Raw genomic sequence first — 17689 nt, 5'->3', positions numbered from 1 at the left:
GTAGACTTAATTAGAATTAGAATCCCTACTGTGTGGAAACAGGCCCTTCGGCCCAACAAGTCCACACTGACCCTCTGAAGAGTGGCCCACCCAGACCCATTCCCCTACCCTATATTTACCCCTGGCTAATGCACCTAACATAGACATCCCTGAATACTATGGGCAACTTAGCATGGCCAATCCAGCCTAACCTGCACATCTTTGGACTGTGGAAAGAAACTGGAGCACCCGGAGGAAACACACGCAGACACGGGGAGAATGTGCAAACTCCACACAGACAGTCATCCGAGGCTGGAATCGAACCCGGGTCCCTAGCGCTGTGAGGCAGCAGTGGTAGGCAACGTGCTGCTGCCAATAGGCCAAAGGACCTCTTTTCACATTGTAGAGAACCTGTGGCTCGAGGGTTTTAGGAATGCTTGCAGACAGTCGCTTGGCCAGTTGCATGGTTGAAGAGGAAACTCACAATAGAATGTGAGCTCCCAAGTCTCTGGTGACCAACTGCCTGAAGACATTTGGGTAGCAGAGGATGGGAGAGGTGTGATATTAGGATATGGATGACATTTATGTAAGGTATTTTAGCCAAGTCTGTAACCCCTTGAAAACAAACAGCTCATGGCAACGTTTGATTGTGGAGACAATGAATATTTAGGAAAGGTTAAAGCCTCTGCCTGTGCTCCCCATCACAAATACTGCGTCATTGTCACCCCAACCAAACTTGCTGGCTGTGCAGTTTTGGTGTCTATGCCAGGCCCTGGATGAGGTATTGACCCCATATCCTCAGAACTGCAAGGACCACCTACTTCAACCTGGATAACATCACGTGAGTCTGACCCTGTCTAGATCCATTGATGCTTTTGCTGCATCCAGACACAATTAGTCCATTGTGCTCACTCCAGCTCTCCCATTCCTCACCCTGAATACATTCCAGGTCATCCAAACACCTGTGATCCATACCATATTCTAGACCTGATACTGGAATATTTTATTTTTGCCTCTCGACATTTGTAAACCCCTAATGCTCTGCCCCTACTCCCCAAACTCTCTGCTCAGAATTTGAGGCTGCCTGGAAGGGGGCAAAGTCAGGTGGGTGTTGGCACGATGCCCATCACTCTTCCATGCCCACTGATTGGCCGATTTTCCTGTCCTTCTCCAACTGAGGTCTTAAGTGGCCAATTACTGATTGCTTCAGGACCAACTCCACTGCTGCTAGTATTATATCACACATGTTATGGTCTGATACACCGTGTGTCAAGAGTGGCAGGTTAGGAAGACAATGCTTGGGAACTCTGTGTTTGATAGAGACACCCCTGTGCCTCTCCACCATCTGACTGCATGCCCTCCACCCCAAGCCACGATTCCCTCTCACCAAGGCCTGCCTGTGAGGATGTAATCTGAACTTGGATCTCCAACTCCCTTTGTTGCTCATCATTGAGGACAGACTCCAGTCCCATTGATGGCCACAGCTCCCAATGGCACTGTTGATACAGGAGGGCCCCTGGCCCTGATGGTATTTTGAATTGGGATATCATTCTGCATTCATGTGGAAGAAATGAGCTCAGGTAGTTCGCAGCCTACCAACAGTAAAATCTGGTCATGGATCCCCCAAACAGGTGGAGGCAGAATCATCCTCAGTTTTCAGATGGTGGACAGGTCACAGCCTTCATGTGAAATCCTTAGCTAGTGACAAAAAGAAAACCTGCAGATTCCTGAAGAAGGGCTTATATCCAAAATGTTGACTTCTCTACATACTTCTCTGATGTTGCCTGGCCTTCTGCCTTCTTCCAGCCTTGTCTACTTTATGTAAAACCCAGTCCTTTGATCCTCTGGCTGACATTTTATAAATCCCAAAGCACCTCTGCAAATAATGGTGTCCATTTCTCCGCCATTGAGACCAGCCATTCCGGAACTTTCTTCCTAAACTGGCTCTGCTCATCCAGTTTCCATCCCGTCTTTTAACGTCCTTATTAAAATGTATCTCTTTCAACAAGTCTTTGGTAAATCCTTCTGCCATCTTCTTTGGCTCACTTTCAACTTTTCCTAATATTCTTTCTCCAACTTGAACTAGACTTTTACCATTTCTTCACCTCTTCCTGGAGATCACTTCCTCTTTGGGTTTCGGTGGGAAATGTTTCTCTTGGGATGCAACCTAAGCGCAATTTGAAAATTTTGGGGCTATTGTTGGATTAGCTGGCGGACCTCAGATAGGTTTAAATTCCTGTTGAAATATTTCGCCATGCCTTAAGCTTTGTCAGACTCTCCCTGTGATGAACCTTTGGCTTGGCTCTTTCTGAAAATATAGACTTTCCACCACATTACCTTGTAGAGATTTCTTAACCTAAGATTTCTAAGGCACTCATGTGTTGCTTTTTACAGAAGCTTGTGTTGAGATTTGAATGAGTCCTCAAACATTCACATTTTGAAGAGGGATGTAAACATCTTTAGCTGAAAATGTGTTGCTGGAAAAGCGCAGCAGGTCAGGCAGCATCCAGGGAACAGGAGAATCGACGTTTCGGGCATAAGCCCTTCTTCAGGAATGAGGAAAGTTTGTCCAGCAGGCTAAGATAAAAGGTAGGGAGGAGGGACTTGGGGGAGGGGCGTCAGAAATGTGATAGGTGGAAAGAGGTCAAGGTGAGGGTGATAGGTCAGACTGGGGTGGGGGCGGAGAGGTCAGGAAGAAGATTGCAGGTTCTGTCCTGGTGGCGGACCGACTCCCACAGCTACCTGGACTACACCTCCTCCCATCCTGCCCCCAGTAAAAACGCCATCCCATTCTCCCAATTCCTTTGTCTCCGCCGCATCTGCTCCCAGGAGGACCAGTTCCAAAAACGTACAACCCAGATGGCCTCCTTCTTCAAGGACCGCAATATCCCCCCCGACGTGGTCAACGATGCCCTCCACTGCATCTCTTCCACTTCCCGCTCCTCCGCCCTTGAGCCCTGCCCCTCCAACCGCCACCAGGACAGAACCCCACTGGTCCTCACCTACCACCCCACCAATCTCCATGTACAGCGCATCATCCGCCGTCATTTCCACCACCTCCAAACGGACCCCACCACCAAGGATATATTTCCCTCCCCTCCCCTATCAGCATTCCGTAAAGACCACTCCCTCCGTGACTCCCTCGTCAGATCCACACCCCCCACCAACCCAACCTCCACTCCCGGCACCTTCCCCTGCAACCGCAGGAGGTGCAAGACTTGCGCCCACACCTCCCCCCTCACCTTCCTCCAAGGCCCCAAAGGGAACTTCCATATCCGCCACAGATTCACCTGCACCTCCACACGCGTCATCTATTGCATCCTCTGCACCCGATGTGGCCTCCTCTATATTGGGAGACAGGCCACCTACTTGCGGAGCGTTTCAGAGAACACCTCTGGGACACCCGGACCAACCAACCCAACCACCCTGTGGCTCAACACTTCAACTCCCCCTCCCACTCCACCAAGGATATGCAGGTCTTTGGACTCCTCCATTGCCAGACCACAACAACACGACGGTTGGAGGAAGAGCGCCTCATCTTCCGCCTAGGAACCCTCCAACCACAAGGGATGAACTCGGATTTCACCAGTTTCCTCATTTCCCCTCCACCACCTTGTCTCAGTCAAATCCATCGAATTCAGCACCGCCTTCCTAACCTGCAATCTTCTTCCTGACCTCTCCGCGCCCACCCCAGTCTGACCTATCACCCTCACCTTGACCTCTTTCCACCTATCACATTTCTGACGCCCCTCCCCCAAGTCCCTCCTCCCTACCTTTTATCTTAGCCTGCTGGACAAATTTTCCTCATTCCTGAAGAAGGGCTTATGCCCGAAACGTCGATTCTCCTGTTCCCTGGATGCTGCCTGACCTGCTGCGCTTTTCCAGCAACACATTTTCAGCTCTGATCTCCAGCATCTGCAGACCTCACTTTCTCCTGTAAACATCTTTAACACATCAATGACTTTTGACTCTTTTGCTCTAACGTACTGGGTTACAAATTTGCCTTGGCCTCCAGTGGATGAGAAATCAGTCAGATATTAGAGTAGCCACTGTTTTTCTTTGTTCCATTTTTCACTTCTGCGTAAGATTAATTTCCATCCCACTCCAAACTTGGGCCTCACTACAATGGAGCTCCATACCTCACTCATTCTTCCCTTCCTCCTCCAGTCTACAGGCTATTAAAACCTAAACCTGCTGCCCCACAACCACAACTTACGGGATTACCTCATCCTATCGAACCCAAGTTCCCTGTGAGGGGGCTGTCTTTGAAGAGAGACAGAGAGAGAGGCAGAGAGAGAGAGAGATACAGAGAGAGGGAGAGACAGACAGACAGAGAGAGATAGAGAAAGAGAGAAAGACAGAGAGAGAGAGACAGAGAGACACAGAGAGAGAGAGACAGAGAGAGACAGACAGAGAGAAACGGAGAGAGAGAGAGAGACAGAGAGAGAGAGACAGAGAGAGAGACAGAGAGACATAGAGGAAGCAGGTCAGACAACCAACACTGCACAGTGGGATTGGTGAATTTAACCTTTTTTCTTTCTAGTCAATGGAGGTTTCTTGCGATTGAGTGTTGTAGCCCTTCCACTGGGCGACTCAGTGAACATTAAATCACTGAGGAGTTGTGGACTGACAACTGATGCAGCCAGTACATACAAAGAGGTACAGTCCACCCCAAAGACTCAACTTCAACACTCTGTGTGCTACACACTTGCCCACAGGCATCCAAAAACCATGAGAAAAGCAAATAATTTCTGGAGCTAATTTGGAAAAATTAATTCAGAATATTTCTCACCCAAATGCTTTAGACTAGTTGATGAGGTAAAAACAATGGCTGCAGATGCTGGAAACCAGATTCTGGATCAGTGGTGCTGGAAGAGCACCACAATTCAGGCAGCATCCAAGGAGCTTCGCAATCGACGTTTCGGGCAAAAGCCCTTCATCAGGAATAAAGGCAGTCACGCTCCAGGCTCACTGCCTTTATTCCTGATGAAGGGCTTTTGCCCGAAACGTCGATTTCGAAGCTCCTTCGAGGCTGCCTGAACTGCTGTGCTCTTCCAGCACCACTGATCCAAAGACTAGTTGATGACACCACTGACCTTGTATAATGTTGATCCACCCCAGCCAGTCATAGGGGTTGCCTGAAACGATTCGCAAAGCGATGCCCTTAGCCCGCAGCCTCTTTTCGCCTCTTGGAAAAGACCCATTTACCGTCTAATTCTGACGTTATGTGACTTAATATTGTGAGACTTTGGGAACTATCACGGACAGATGATCTGATGATCATCAGTAGAAGTGAATATATACACCAACAGATAGGTCAGTCCTAATTGCAATGGATCAGGGATACATTACGATCATCTCTGATATTGTGTGGCACAATCTAGGTCAGCAGTATATAGGAAACATGCACTGAATGTACTTTTACTTTCCTTTCAGTACTGGGAGTGCGTTCAGCAATTCCTATCATCATGGGATCTAATATTGGAACCTCAGTAACCAACACTATTGTAGCCCTAATGCAAGCTGGAGACAGAAATGAATTCAAACGGTAAGATAGCCCGATAACTTGTTTTATAGAATCCGTACAGTGTGGGAAGCAGGCCATTCGGCCCATCCCGCCCAGACACAAATCTGAAGGGCATCCCGCCCAGACACAAATCCTTACCCTATTCCTGCAACCCTATGTTTTCCATGGCCAGTCCACCGAACCTGCACATTTTTGGACTGTGGGAGGAAACCGGAGCACCCGGAGGAAACCCACGCAGACACGGGGAGAATGTGCAAACTCCACACAGTCAGTCGTCTGAGGGTGGAATCGAACCCGGGTCCCTGATGCTGCGAGGCAGCAGTGATATTCATAATTATGTATCAGCAATTAGAAACTCTTGAGTTTGTGTTTTTTCCAAAGCATCTGGGATAGGAGAATGAGTTTGGTTCCATAAGGTCAATGAATCCTATCCTAGTCAGGACTAATAATTGAAACTCATACAACATTGTCTTTAATACTCATACAGCCTAATGATTATTGATCAAATGAAAGGCCTTTTGACCTTCTATCGTATTAATCCAACAAACATTGCCTGAGCACAGAGCAGTATATCCACTCTCAGACATATTCTAGCTGTGCTAGCTGTCAAATAGACATTTGGGGATCAGATATTAAATGAAGGATTTATTCCTTGAAGAGAGCGTTGTGGTCATTTCCTCCTGCCGTAATAATGTGACTTGTTTGTCTGTATCTATGTCAATGGAACATGGATCAGATATCAGCACCAAAATGCGGTTTAGGATTCAATTATCAAGTGATAAAATGGCATATTGCAATGTGAAAATCTAACTAACCTTGCATATTTGGCAACAATGTTGTCAATGGGTAAGCCCATTGATTTTGATGACCCCCATCCCCACTGCTCTCTCCTGGGAACACTGACTCATACTGGACAACAGATCCCAAGGTCTGAGCTATTTTCCAACACATTTTGCAAGGGGCCATCATTCAAAGCCAAGCGTGGAAGTCCCATTTCTGCATGTGCATCCTTACACAGTGCAACAAATGCACTCTATTCAGTCTCAGGTTAAAGTTTGGTTGGAGCAGTGGCTACCTTAAACATGTGGGTGAGCAGGGTCATCATAGTCCATCCTGATGTCATCTGTGACAAACTCTGAAAGTTCCCATTTCCTGCAGGGGTTACTGGAATACTAACAGCTCATGAGAACCTTGGCCAATCCTCTCCAATCCAGCAAATTGTCCCACCATCATTGCACCTCTTGTTGGGATCAGAGCAGACTTGAGACCCATGCATGAGGCCTTCTAGATGCATATCTAGCTCAGGCCACACACTGACAAATCAACTACCAAGGAAACATCTCCCCACATGACTCTATGATCTGAACTGTTCATGCAAGTTTACTTCCAAATTCACTCAAGTCTATTTTTTTCCTATAAATCATAGGGCATTCGCAGGTGCCACTGTCCATGATTGCTTCAATTGGCTTTCTGTGTTGGTGCTGCTGCCAATTGAGGTAGCCAGTGGCTTCTTATATCATCTCACTAAAGTTGTGGTGGGCAGCTTCAAAATCCAGACAGGGAAGGACGCCCCAAACTTGCTTGGAATCATTACAGACCCATTCACCGACCATATTATACAGGTACGGGCAACAGTTCTTTTATTAACGGCATTGGCACTCCCTCCTCACTACCTGCCAATGTGCGACCCACCATTTGTGGACTCGCCAGGCTACCTTTTCTGTGTGCAATTCTGGTCTCCTTCCTATCGGAAAGATGTTGTGAAACTTGAAAGGGTTCAGAAAAGATTGACAAGGATGTTGCCAGGGTTGGAAGATTTGAGGGTGAGGCTGAACAGGCTGGGGCTGTTTTCCCTGTAGCATCGGAGGCTGAGGGGTGACCTTATAGAGGTTTACAAAATTATGAGGGGCATGGATAGGCTAAATAGACAAAGCCTTTTCCCTGGGATCGGGGAGTCCAGAACTAGAGGGCATATGTTTAGGATGAGAGAGAAAACATGTAAAAGGGATCAAAGGGGCAACTTTTTCAAGCAGTGGATGATGCATGTATGGAATAAGCTGCCTGAGGAAATGGTGGAGGCTGGCATAATGACAACATTTAAAAGGCATCTGGATGGGTATTTGAATAGGAAGGGTTTAGAGGGAAATGGGCCAAGTGATGGCAAATGGGTCTAGATTAGGTTAGGATATCTAGTTGGCATGGACGGGTTGGGCCGAAGAGTTTGTTTCCATGCCGTGCATCTCTGATTCTATGACTTGCCCAGTACGGTAGACAGGAGAGTTACAAGCTAGTGGTATCCCTGCTTTCAGTTATGCATGTGAATTCTGTATCCCTATTCCCCTGCTGATAATGAGGATTTGGTGCGTGACATAACGTAATGCAAATTGAGCATGACACCATGATGCAGTTTGTTTCATTTTAAATTGGTGAACATCTACTTAAGGGTCAAGTGGACCCAGAAAGACCAATTAGGTTGAATGGTCCCTCTCTGTGTTGTGTATTCCACGTGATTCTATCCAACCAAAAAATCCAATTGCAGTTTAGATTCCTATGCCTTATTCCAACAAAGAGTTCCAGTAACATTATAGAGTCATAGAGTTGGTGTAGCAATGAAACACATCCTTCAGTCCAATTCATCCATGCCAACCATATATCCCAGTCTGACCTTGTCGCATTTACCAGCATTTGGACCATTTCTCTCTAATACCTTCCTATTCACACACCCATCCATTTGCCTTTTAAATATTGTAACTGTACCGACCTCTACCACTTCCTCTGGCAGCATGTTCCACACACACCACCACCCTCTGCATGAAAAAGTTGGCCCTCAGCTCCCTTGTAAATCTTTCCCCTCTTACCTATCACCTTAATCCCAAAATCACTGGTTTTAGACTCCAGCAAAATGACCTTGGCTATTCACTCTGTCCATGCTTCTTATGATTTTAGAAACTTCTGCCGGATCACACCTCAAACTCTGACACTCCAGGGGAAACAGTCCCAGCCAATTAATCTCTTCCTGTCGCTCAAACCTCCCAACCCTGGCAACATCCTTGCAAATCCTCTCTGCACCCGCTTAAGTTTAACAACATCCTTCCAGAAAGATGGGAGACCAGAATTGAACACAGTATTACGAAAGTAGCCTAAAAGATGTGCTGTACAGCTGTACCTAATCAGGTATATGAGTGATATTAAGGTTGACTGTCCTTTGTTGTGAGTTTTTTAAGTCTCAGACTGGAATGAGGAACCTTCAAACTTAATCAATGTTTTACAATTGGCTCACTTTTTGCAATGCTAACAGCACCTTTTAAAAAGGTCAATAGTTCCATGTCCAAAATCTTGCAGATCCCCAACATCGTTCCTTTGGCTGTTGTGTACAAATCAGAGTTTGTTTCATGCTGATCAGAAGAGGCATTTCAGAGGAACTGTTTGGATCAATTTTCCCGCCATCATGATTCTCTACCACTGTTCAACATTTAAAAGATGCAGAAGAATTAGCGCTTAGAGGACCTTTCAAAAACTATAGAAAAAGTGAGGGTGCAGCTGCTGGAGATCAGAATCGAAGAGTGTGGTGCTGGAAAAGCACAGCCGGTCAGGCCGCACCCTCAGATGGTGGGAGAATACCTTTTGAAATACCCTTTCGCAAGATATTCACTGAAGAAGTATGATTGAAAAATGTCTACCTGAGGTATAAGAGTTATGCAATGCCACACACAAGCGGTGTGTGTTTGTTCAACTATGATTACATAATTTTTATTCATATTTCGCACTAAATCCAACATGTTTCTGCATTATTTTAGCAGACCGGTCTGAGACTTTAAAGAGGTGAAGGATGAGTCTGGTAGTTGAACGTAGTTTGAGACAGTTGAGAGCCAGACAGGGACCCCTACTTGTTTCCCAGAGTTATTGAGTCATGGAAATCTACAGCATAGAAGAAATACCATTTTGGCCCATTGTATCCATGCCAAACAAACACCTAACTATTCTGATCCCATTTTCCAGTACTAGGCCCATAGTCACACAAGCCTTGATATTGCAAATGTACACCTCAATGCTTCTTCAATGTTATGAAGGTTTCTGCCTCTACCCTGCAGTCAGTTCCACATTCCAACAGCTCTCTGGCACAAAGCTGAGAGCTACACTGTGGGAGACATCTACTTTAGACTTACCACAAAGCAGTGGTGATCACCTTAGCTTCATACAGCAGCTTGAAGCCCACATTTGCTTGGATATCCACCATTGAACTCTGTTCGCTCTCACCATGGGCAATGTCACGATAGGACGAGCCCCCAGTTAAATTTGTGCATCACACCTTGTTTCCTTTAGTAGTTCAATGTATTTGCCAGATAGAGATCCCTTCTTGTTTCATAGAGTCATAGAAATCTACAACACAGTATCTGTGCATTCAACTTGTACATTGTGTCTTATTCTCAGCTTGATAAATCCGTCATCACTGCAATAGCGATTGGGGATGAAAGTTTTCGAAACAAGAGTCTCGTGAAGATTTGGTGCATCAAAAGGACTGTACAAGTAAGAAAGTTTCAGTAATGTCAAATATTGCTTCATTTTCGGTTCTACTTTGGTTATTGGGTTGCACAGATTAAGCTAATGGCCTGATGTACAGGATCGTGTACCGCAGTTCCATCAACATTGCTGTATTGGAATTATGGAATTCCTTATCCAACAGCACTGCGACAGTCCCTCTGCCGCACGGGCTGAGGTGGTTCAAGATGGAGGCTGGCTGCTATGTTGACATCAAGTCAAATGAGGAAGAGTAGCCAATTAGCTTGTTCTGCCATCCAAGAGATTTCAGGACATGAGCAATGCTGACAAAGCCAATATCTATCATCGAAGAATAAGAAGAAAATTGCAGTGGGTGCAGCCCAGTGCCCAAAGCTGGAGGTCAAGGAAAGGATGGATACATTAAGTCAGAGAGGCAGAGAGCTTGGGGTTGCTAGTGCTCAGTGACTATAAAGGTTGCAAACATTAGGTAATAAACTTAAAGCAAGGACAAATCTAGTGCTTCCATTCGTTCTTATCAAACCTAAGCCCAAGGACGTGAGTTAAGGTAAAAGGCAAAAGAATCAAAGTGAGAGATAATGTTTGCGTGGAGGTGAGGTGTTTGGATGTGGAATGCACAGTGCAATGGACTAAACTGTGGCTTTCAAAAGGGAATTGCATTATTAGTTGAAGAGAAAAAGAATAGTCGAGGTATGGAGGAAAGGCAGTGGAGTGAGACTGGGTGAAATGCTATTGGAGAATAGTAGGCATACAAAAGATGGGCTGAATAGCCTCTTTCTGTGCTACACCCAATTAACGATTGTCGAACTTCCAGCTGTGTTCTGACCAGCCTGTCATATAGATATAGAGTGATGTCCTTACTATTAAATGCTCTTGCTCAATTTGTAAAGTGACATTCAGGCATCATAGAATCCTGGCAGTGTGGAAACAGGCCCTTCAGCCCAACAAGTCCACACTGACCCTCCAAAGAGTAACACACCCAGACCCATTCCCTTACGTTATTCTCATATACTTACCCCTGACTAATGCACCTACCCTAACATCCCTGAACACTATGGGCAATTTAGCATGGCCAACTCACCTAACCTGTGCATCTTTGGATTGTGTGAGGAAACCGGAGAACACTCACACGGACAGGGGAAGAATGTGCAAACTCCACACAGACAGGAATCGAACCTGGGTCCCTGGCGCTGTGAGGTGGCAGTACTAACCATTGGTGACACTCATAGGTACGTTCTGTTAGTAAACTTCTCAACTTGTACTGTCACTTTTCAAATACCTGCACACATGAACCTTTAGGTTTCCTTGCACCTAGTTCAAATTCAGCTACTATTGTCTGAGTTCTGAAATAGGAATTGCTGGCTCTGTGCATGGGGCTGGGGGAGACCTGTGGAAGGAGTGTCAGTTAACACTTCAGGGCGACCACCTATTGTCAGAGCTGGAAGAAGTTGGTGACTAAACATTTTACAAACGAAGGCAGCAAAAAAGGAAGAAGAAGGAAAGAATGAAAAGGGAGGTCTGTGATAGATTGGAATACAGAAGAGATTAAATGACAAAGATAATGGAGGGTTTTGTTGGCCCCAGGTGATGGAATTAGTGCAAAGGGTGACGTGCTGTTTGAGGACTCTGAGACTGTGCACAATGGAATTTAGACCAATATAAGGAGGGTCTGCTTGAAACTTGCAGAACGCTGAACAGCCTGGACAGAGTGGATGTTGGGAAGATGTTTCCATGGGTAGGAGAGAGGAGGACCCGAAGGTGCAGCCTTAGAGTAAAGGGAAGACCTTTTGGAATAGAGATAAAGAGAAACCTCTTCAGCCCGAGAGTGGGGAATCCCTGGAATTCATTGCCTCAGAAGGCTGTGGAGGCCAGTGCAGTGAGCATGCTTAAAACAGAGGTCAATGGTTACAGGGAGGCAGCGAGAAAGTGATTGAATGGTGGAGCAGATTTGATGGGTCAAATGGTCTACTTTCTGCTCCCATGCTCTTATGGTGTACATCTGTTGGACTGGATCCCTGATGTCATTGTGCTACTGATTCAATTTGATGTTGCTTATGTGCAAGAGATTAGCTGCAGAGATGTTGAGATTAGCTGCAGAGATGTTGAGATTAGCTGCAGAGGCATTGAGATTAGCTGCAGAGACATTGAGATTAGCTGCAGAGACATTGAGATTAGCTGCAGAGATGTTGAGATTAGCTGCAGAGATGTTGAGATTAGCTGCAGAGACATTGAGATTAGCTGCAGAGGCATTGAGATTAGCTGCAGAGATGTTGAGATTAGCTGCAGAGATGTTGAGATTAGCTGCAGAGACATTGAGATTAGCTGCAGAGGCATTGATTAGATACAAAAAAAACCTGCAGATGCTGCAATCCAAGGTGGACATGCAGGAGGCTGGAAGAACACAGCAAGCCAGGCAGCGTCAGGAGGTGGAGAAGTCAACGTTTCGGGTGTAACTCTTCTTCCAGTTACACCTGAAATGTTGCATTTTCCACCTCCTGCTGCTTCCTGGCTTGCTGTGTTCTTCCAGCCTCCTGCCTGTCTCTAGCAGAGACATTGGTGGCAGGAAACCTGTTCATGTGGTTAAAGAGCCGATTGTCAGGAATTTTCCAACCGCTTGCACATTCTCCCCGTGTCTGTGTGGGTTTTCTTCGGCTGCTCCCACAGTCCAAAGGTGTGCAGGTTAGGTGATTAGGCCATGCTATATTGTCCATAGTGTTCAGGGATGTGTAGGTTAGCTGTATGAGGAGAATGGACTGGGCGGGTTACTCTTCAGAAGGTCGGTGTGTGCTTGTTGGGCTGAATGGTCAGTTTCCACACTGTGAAGATTCTGTAGAGTCAAATCACACAATGGTGTGGTTCATCTGGGTCCTGATGTTGAGGCATAGAGATTTTCATGAATGAAAAGAGACTTTTCAGTCCAGGAGGGAAAAGGCACTCCTTTTTCTCCAACCGAGTTAAAAATGTGCACATGTTACATACTTACAGGTGTGAGTGTGCTCTCCATATATTACAATTTTGGGAGAGTCTGAGCCAGAAGCAGGGTACTAGTGTGGACTGTGTAAGTGGTTAATTTATCCTGCAATTGAATGTTTTGTTTCACTGGACAGTGCATGGAAACTCACAGCAAGGACTCTTCCCCCCTGTCGTTCTTTCATCCATCAGTTCAGTTTCCTGAACTCTTGGGTCCACTGCCACTGTCTCAGAATTCCTGATGAAGGCCTTATGCCTGAAATGTTGACCCTCCTGCATTGTTGACTTCCCACTGCATTTTCAAAAAAAAAATCCATCCAGAGGATCCATAACTGGCTGAACCGCTATATGTTGCCCATCTCTAATTGTCCTTCAGAAGGTGATGGGGAGCTGTCTTCACGAGCTGCTGCAATCTCTTTGTTACCAGGGTCTCCACAATGTCATTGGGGAGGAAGTTCCAGGATTCTGTTCCAGTAACCTTGAAAGAAGTCAGGATAGTGACTGGCTTGGAGGGGAACCTGCAGATGGTGGCGTTCCCAAATATCTGAATCCCAAGGTGGAAGTGGCTGTAGGTTTGGAAGGTGCTGCCTCATGACCCTGAGTGAACTTCTGCAGAGCGTATTGTCAATGGTAGGGAGTGCTGCTACCAAGTGTTGGTGATGGAGGCAGTGAATGCTTGTGGATGTGCTGCCAGTCAAGTCAGCTGCTTTATCCTGGATGGTGTCAAACTTCTTGAGTGCCATTGGAGTTGCTCCCCTCCAAGCAAATGGGGAGTATTCCATCATACTCCTGACTTGTGCCTTGCAGATGGTGGTCAGGCTTTGGAGAGTCAGGGGGTGGCCTCTTTAATGCAGTGTTCCTAGCCTCTGACCTGGTTTTGTAGTCACTGTATTGATGTGCCTGGTCCAGTTCAGTTTCTGGTCAGTGGTAAACGCTGGGATGTTGATAGTGGGGGTTGATTTCAATTCACGAGGTTGATTCAATGGGATGAGCCTGAGGTCGCACAGTAAGCTGGATATACCTCCATAATACTTTGTGGCCCTACTCTCCCTCAGCTTATCTGCAACTGAAACCCTCAACTATTCTAATACTAACCACTTCTTCATAAACCTCATCTCATCTGAAACTCTGCTTGTTTCTTAAATCACATCAACACCCTGCTGCTACCCTCCTTAATAGATTCCCGGTCAAGCATTTCAAAACTCCTGCCTTGTTTTCAAATCCCTCTGTGACTCCCTCCATCCCTCCCATCATCTGTGAGCCCTTTCCCCTCTATGCGATCCACAGAAGCCCCACAATCCTTTCAGAACTTGAATTCCTCTGTCTCTGGTCCCTTATGTGTTCCCAATTCCTTTTGCCCCCGTCACTGATGATTATGTCTCCAGCTGCTCATCACAAAGCTCTGGATTTTTCGTCATAACCCTCTTGCCCCCACTCATGCTCCTCTTTAACTTTGCCCGTTAAAACATCTTTGCCCAAATGTTTTGTTCACTGTCCCAATGTCTTTTCTTCAGCTCAGTGTCCAATTTTATTTAACGCTGATGAGAGACATTTTACGCTGATGTGAAGATGGTGTTTGGTATGCTTGCCTCTATTGATCAGTTCAGGCGTCGAAAACTGTGGCACTGGGAAAGCACAGCAGGTCAGGCAACGTCCAAGGAGCAGGAGAATTGACATTTTGGGAACTGAATATAGGAGTTGAGATGTCATGTTGCAGCTGTACAGGATATTACTTAGCCCACTTAAAGATACTGCGTGCAATTCAGGCCTCCCTGCTATAGGAAAGATGTCATGATTTACAAGCTCAGCAAGGATGTTGACAGGGTTGGAGGGTTTGAGCTAAAGGGAGAGATTGAATAGGCTGGGGCTGTTTTCCCTGGAGGGTCAGAGGCTGAGGGGTGAGCTTATAAAGGTTTATAAAATCATGAGGGGCATGGATAGGATAAATAGACAAGGTCCTTTCCCTGGGGTGGGGGAGTCCAGAACTAGAGGGCATAGGTTTAGGATGAGAGGGGAAAGATATAAAAAGGACTTGAGGGGCAACGTTTTTAAAAGCAGAGGGTGGTATGTGTATGGAATGAGCTGCCAGAGGATGTGGTGAAGGCTGGTACAATTACAGCATTTAAAAGGCATCTGGATGGGTATATGAATGGGAAGGGGTTGGAGGGATATGAACGAAGTGTTGACAAATGCTGGGACTAGATTGGGTTGGGATATCTGTTCAGTATGGGCAAGTTGAACCAAAGGGTCTGTTTCTGTGCTATGACTTAATGCGCAGATTAGGTGAATTGGCCATGCTAAATTGCCCCAAGTGTCCAGGGATGTGTAGGCTAGTTTGATTAGCCATGGGAAATGCAGGGTTATAGAGTAGGGTAGCAATGGGTCTGGGTGGACTGCTCTTTGAGCGTCGGTATAGGCTCGATGGGCTGAATGGCCATCGAATTCTACGATACTATGATATTTACAGATGAGCTCACTTCTCTGGGCAGGCTCTTTTCCGATTGGCCATCTTAACTTTGTTTGTCGTCCTTCCTGTTTTAGTACCAAAAAAGATTTCATCTGTGACTTTGTGGTTGTCATTATTCCTCAGAGTAGGCTTTGTTCCCCAGGACACATATTGGCTAAAGGAATGTCTTGGGAGAACACTTTGGCTTTAAGGCCATTTGAAATGTATTTATCCTTTTTCCATCGATCAGAAAACTGGGAAGGGAGGGGGGGTTGGGTGTATGAAAATAAGGAAAGAGGGAAAAAGAGATGCAGAATTTAAAATGGAAATAAAGAAGTGAAAGGTAAAGTGAAAACAAGGGGAAAGGATAAATGATATTGGGTTGTAGAAAAATAAAAAGCTTGGAAATTCACTTGCAAGGCCATAAATTATAATAATGTGGACAAGAAAGTGAGGAAATGAGAATATGTTGGATAATAATTTTACAACCAGCACAGACATGTGGAATGAAAGTACTATACTATATTATTGTTATCTATAATTCCCTGATTCTGAAGGAAGAAACTAATAAGAATAAATTATGCTGAGGAGCTGCCGGTATTGGACTGGGATGGAGAAGATCACCAGTCACACAGCATCAGGTTATAGTCCACAGGTTTATTTGAAATCATAAGCTTTCAGAGCGCTGCTCCTTCACCCTCTTCATGCCCCTCATGATTTTATAAACCTCTATAAGGGCACCTCTCAGCCTCCATTGCTCCAGGGAAAACAGCCCCAGCCTATTCAGCCTCCCCTCTCCAATCCTGGCAACATCCTTGTAAATCCTTTCTGAACCCTTTCAAGTTTCACAACATCCTTCCTATAGCAGGGAGACCAGAATTGAACGCAGTAGTCCCTTCCTTTATGACTCTCAGATGGCAGAATATTATTCTTTGCATCTCCCAGTTTGGAAAGTTTGGCCACTTCTGATAGAGGCTTTCAAAATCCATTGCAAATTATTGTTACAAGTGCAGATCAGGATTCTCATATTTCTCCAGTGATACACAAACGAATACAAGCCAGGCAATGTTCCAACTGATTGTGAAGGTTTTCCTTATGTAAGGGGTGTTCAAGGCATAGAATCGACTCCTGTGTCAGGGCAAAAACGTGTGCAATCCTTTAAAAAAGCTGCTGGATGATGTGATTTTTCATTCTTAACGGATGAGTTTCCTCATCCAAACACAGTCGCAACGATGTCGATGAAACCACTTTTAAACCAACTGTTACTGCAGTCTTTTATGGACTTCTGGGTGTATGATAATGGGATCTTGCTTACAGCTACAGGACAACATCACCGTGGACAGTCTGGAGAAGTGTACTGCACTGGAATCATGCTGGCAAGACAAGAATTCCACCTGGACTTTAGTCAACAGAACTTACGAAGAAAACTTTGAGAAATGTACGCGTGAACGTAACTTTCACAATTTGTTGCCTGTTTATACATTAGTGCAAATGTGTACTTTATTGAAAAAGAATACAGTGATTTTGTTAATCAAGAATAAGATTGGTCATCATTTTTGAACTAGTGCCTGAGCATCTCTTAATATTCAGGTATGAGATAGGCAGATTTTGTATCAGTAGGTCATTCAAGGGTGATGGGGAAATGGCGGGCAAATGGAGATATGGATTGTCAGATCAGTCATAATCTCATTGAAGTTTGGAGCAGACTTCTGCACCTACATCTTATGATCTTAATAGTTTGATGGTTTATGTTCAGACGCACACACACACACACACACCATAATGTGTATCCACACAGTGATATTTCAGGTACTTGCCTTCATTCTGTTGATTCTACAGTAAGAGATTTTGAGACTTAGGGCAGTGATTTACCAGTGGAGGGAACAGAGTGAAAATTTGTTAGCTATTAAATGCAACACAAAATAATAACACAACACACATAGGCAGAGAGTAGAAATGAGGGATGAGTCCAGTCAGAGATGTGGCTCAATGGTTAACACTGCTGCCTCACAGCTCCAGGGACCTGGGTTTGATTCCAGCCTCGGGGTGACTGTCTATGTGGTTTGCACATTCTCCCCGTGTCTGCCTGGGTTTCCTCTGGGTGCTCCAGTTTCCTCCCACTATTCAAAAATGTGCAGGTTAGGTGGATTGGCCGTGGTAAATTGCACATAGTGTTCAGGGAGGTGTAGGTAAGGTGCATTAGTCAGGGATATGTATAGGGTAGGGGAATGGGTCTGGGTGGGTTACTC

At 45.6% G+C, this 17689-nt stretch overlaps 1 protein-coding gene across 1 annotated transcript in view; it reads left to right on the top strand.

Moving 5' to 3' along the window:
- LOC122556799 (sodium-dependent phosphate transport protein 2A-like) overlaps positions 1 to 17689 on the top strand; it is a 71631-nt gene that overhangs the window by 40115 nt on the left and 13827 nt on the right. Inside the window, exons 6-9 of the mRNA XM_087995475.1 lie at positions 5416 to 5527; positions 6933 to 7128; positions 9938 to 10033; positions 16758 to 16878. Coding sequence (XP_087851601.1) covers positions 5416 to 5527; positions 6933 to 7128; positions 9938 to 10033; positions 16758 to 16878 — 525 coding nt within the window. The remainder of the gene's footprint in view (positions 1 to 5415; positions 5528 to 6932; positions 7129 to 9937; positions 10034 to 16757; positions 16879 to 17689) is intronic.

The sequence above is a fragment of the Chiloscyllium plagiosum genome, unplaced genomic scaffold, assembly GCF_037043375.1.
Source record: "Chiloscyllium plagiosum isolate Xiang-an unplaced genomic scaffold, Cpla_swu_hap1 HiC_scaffold_16, whole genome shotgun sequence".
NCBI classification, from domain to species: domain Eukaryota; kingdom Metazoa; phylum Chordata; class Chondrichthyes; order Orectolobiformes; family Hemiscylliidae; genus Chiloscyllium; species Chiloscyllium plagiosum.
Note: the sequence above shows the minus strand (reverse complement) of the source record. Positions and strands in the feature narration are given on the sequence as shown.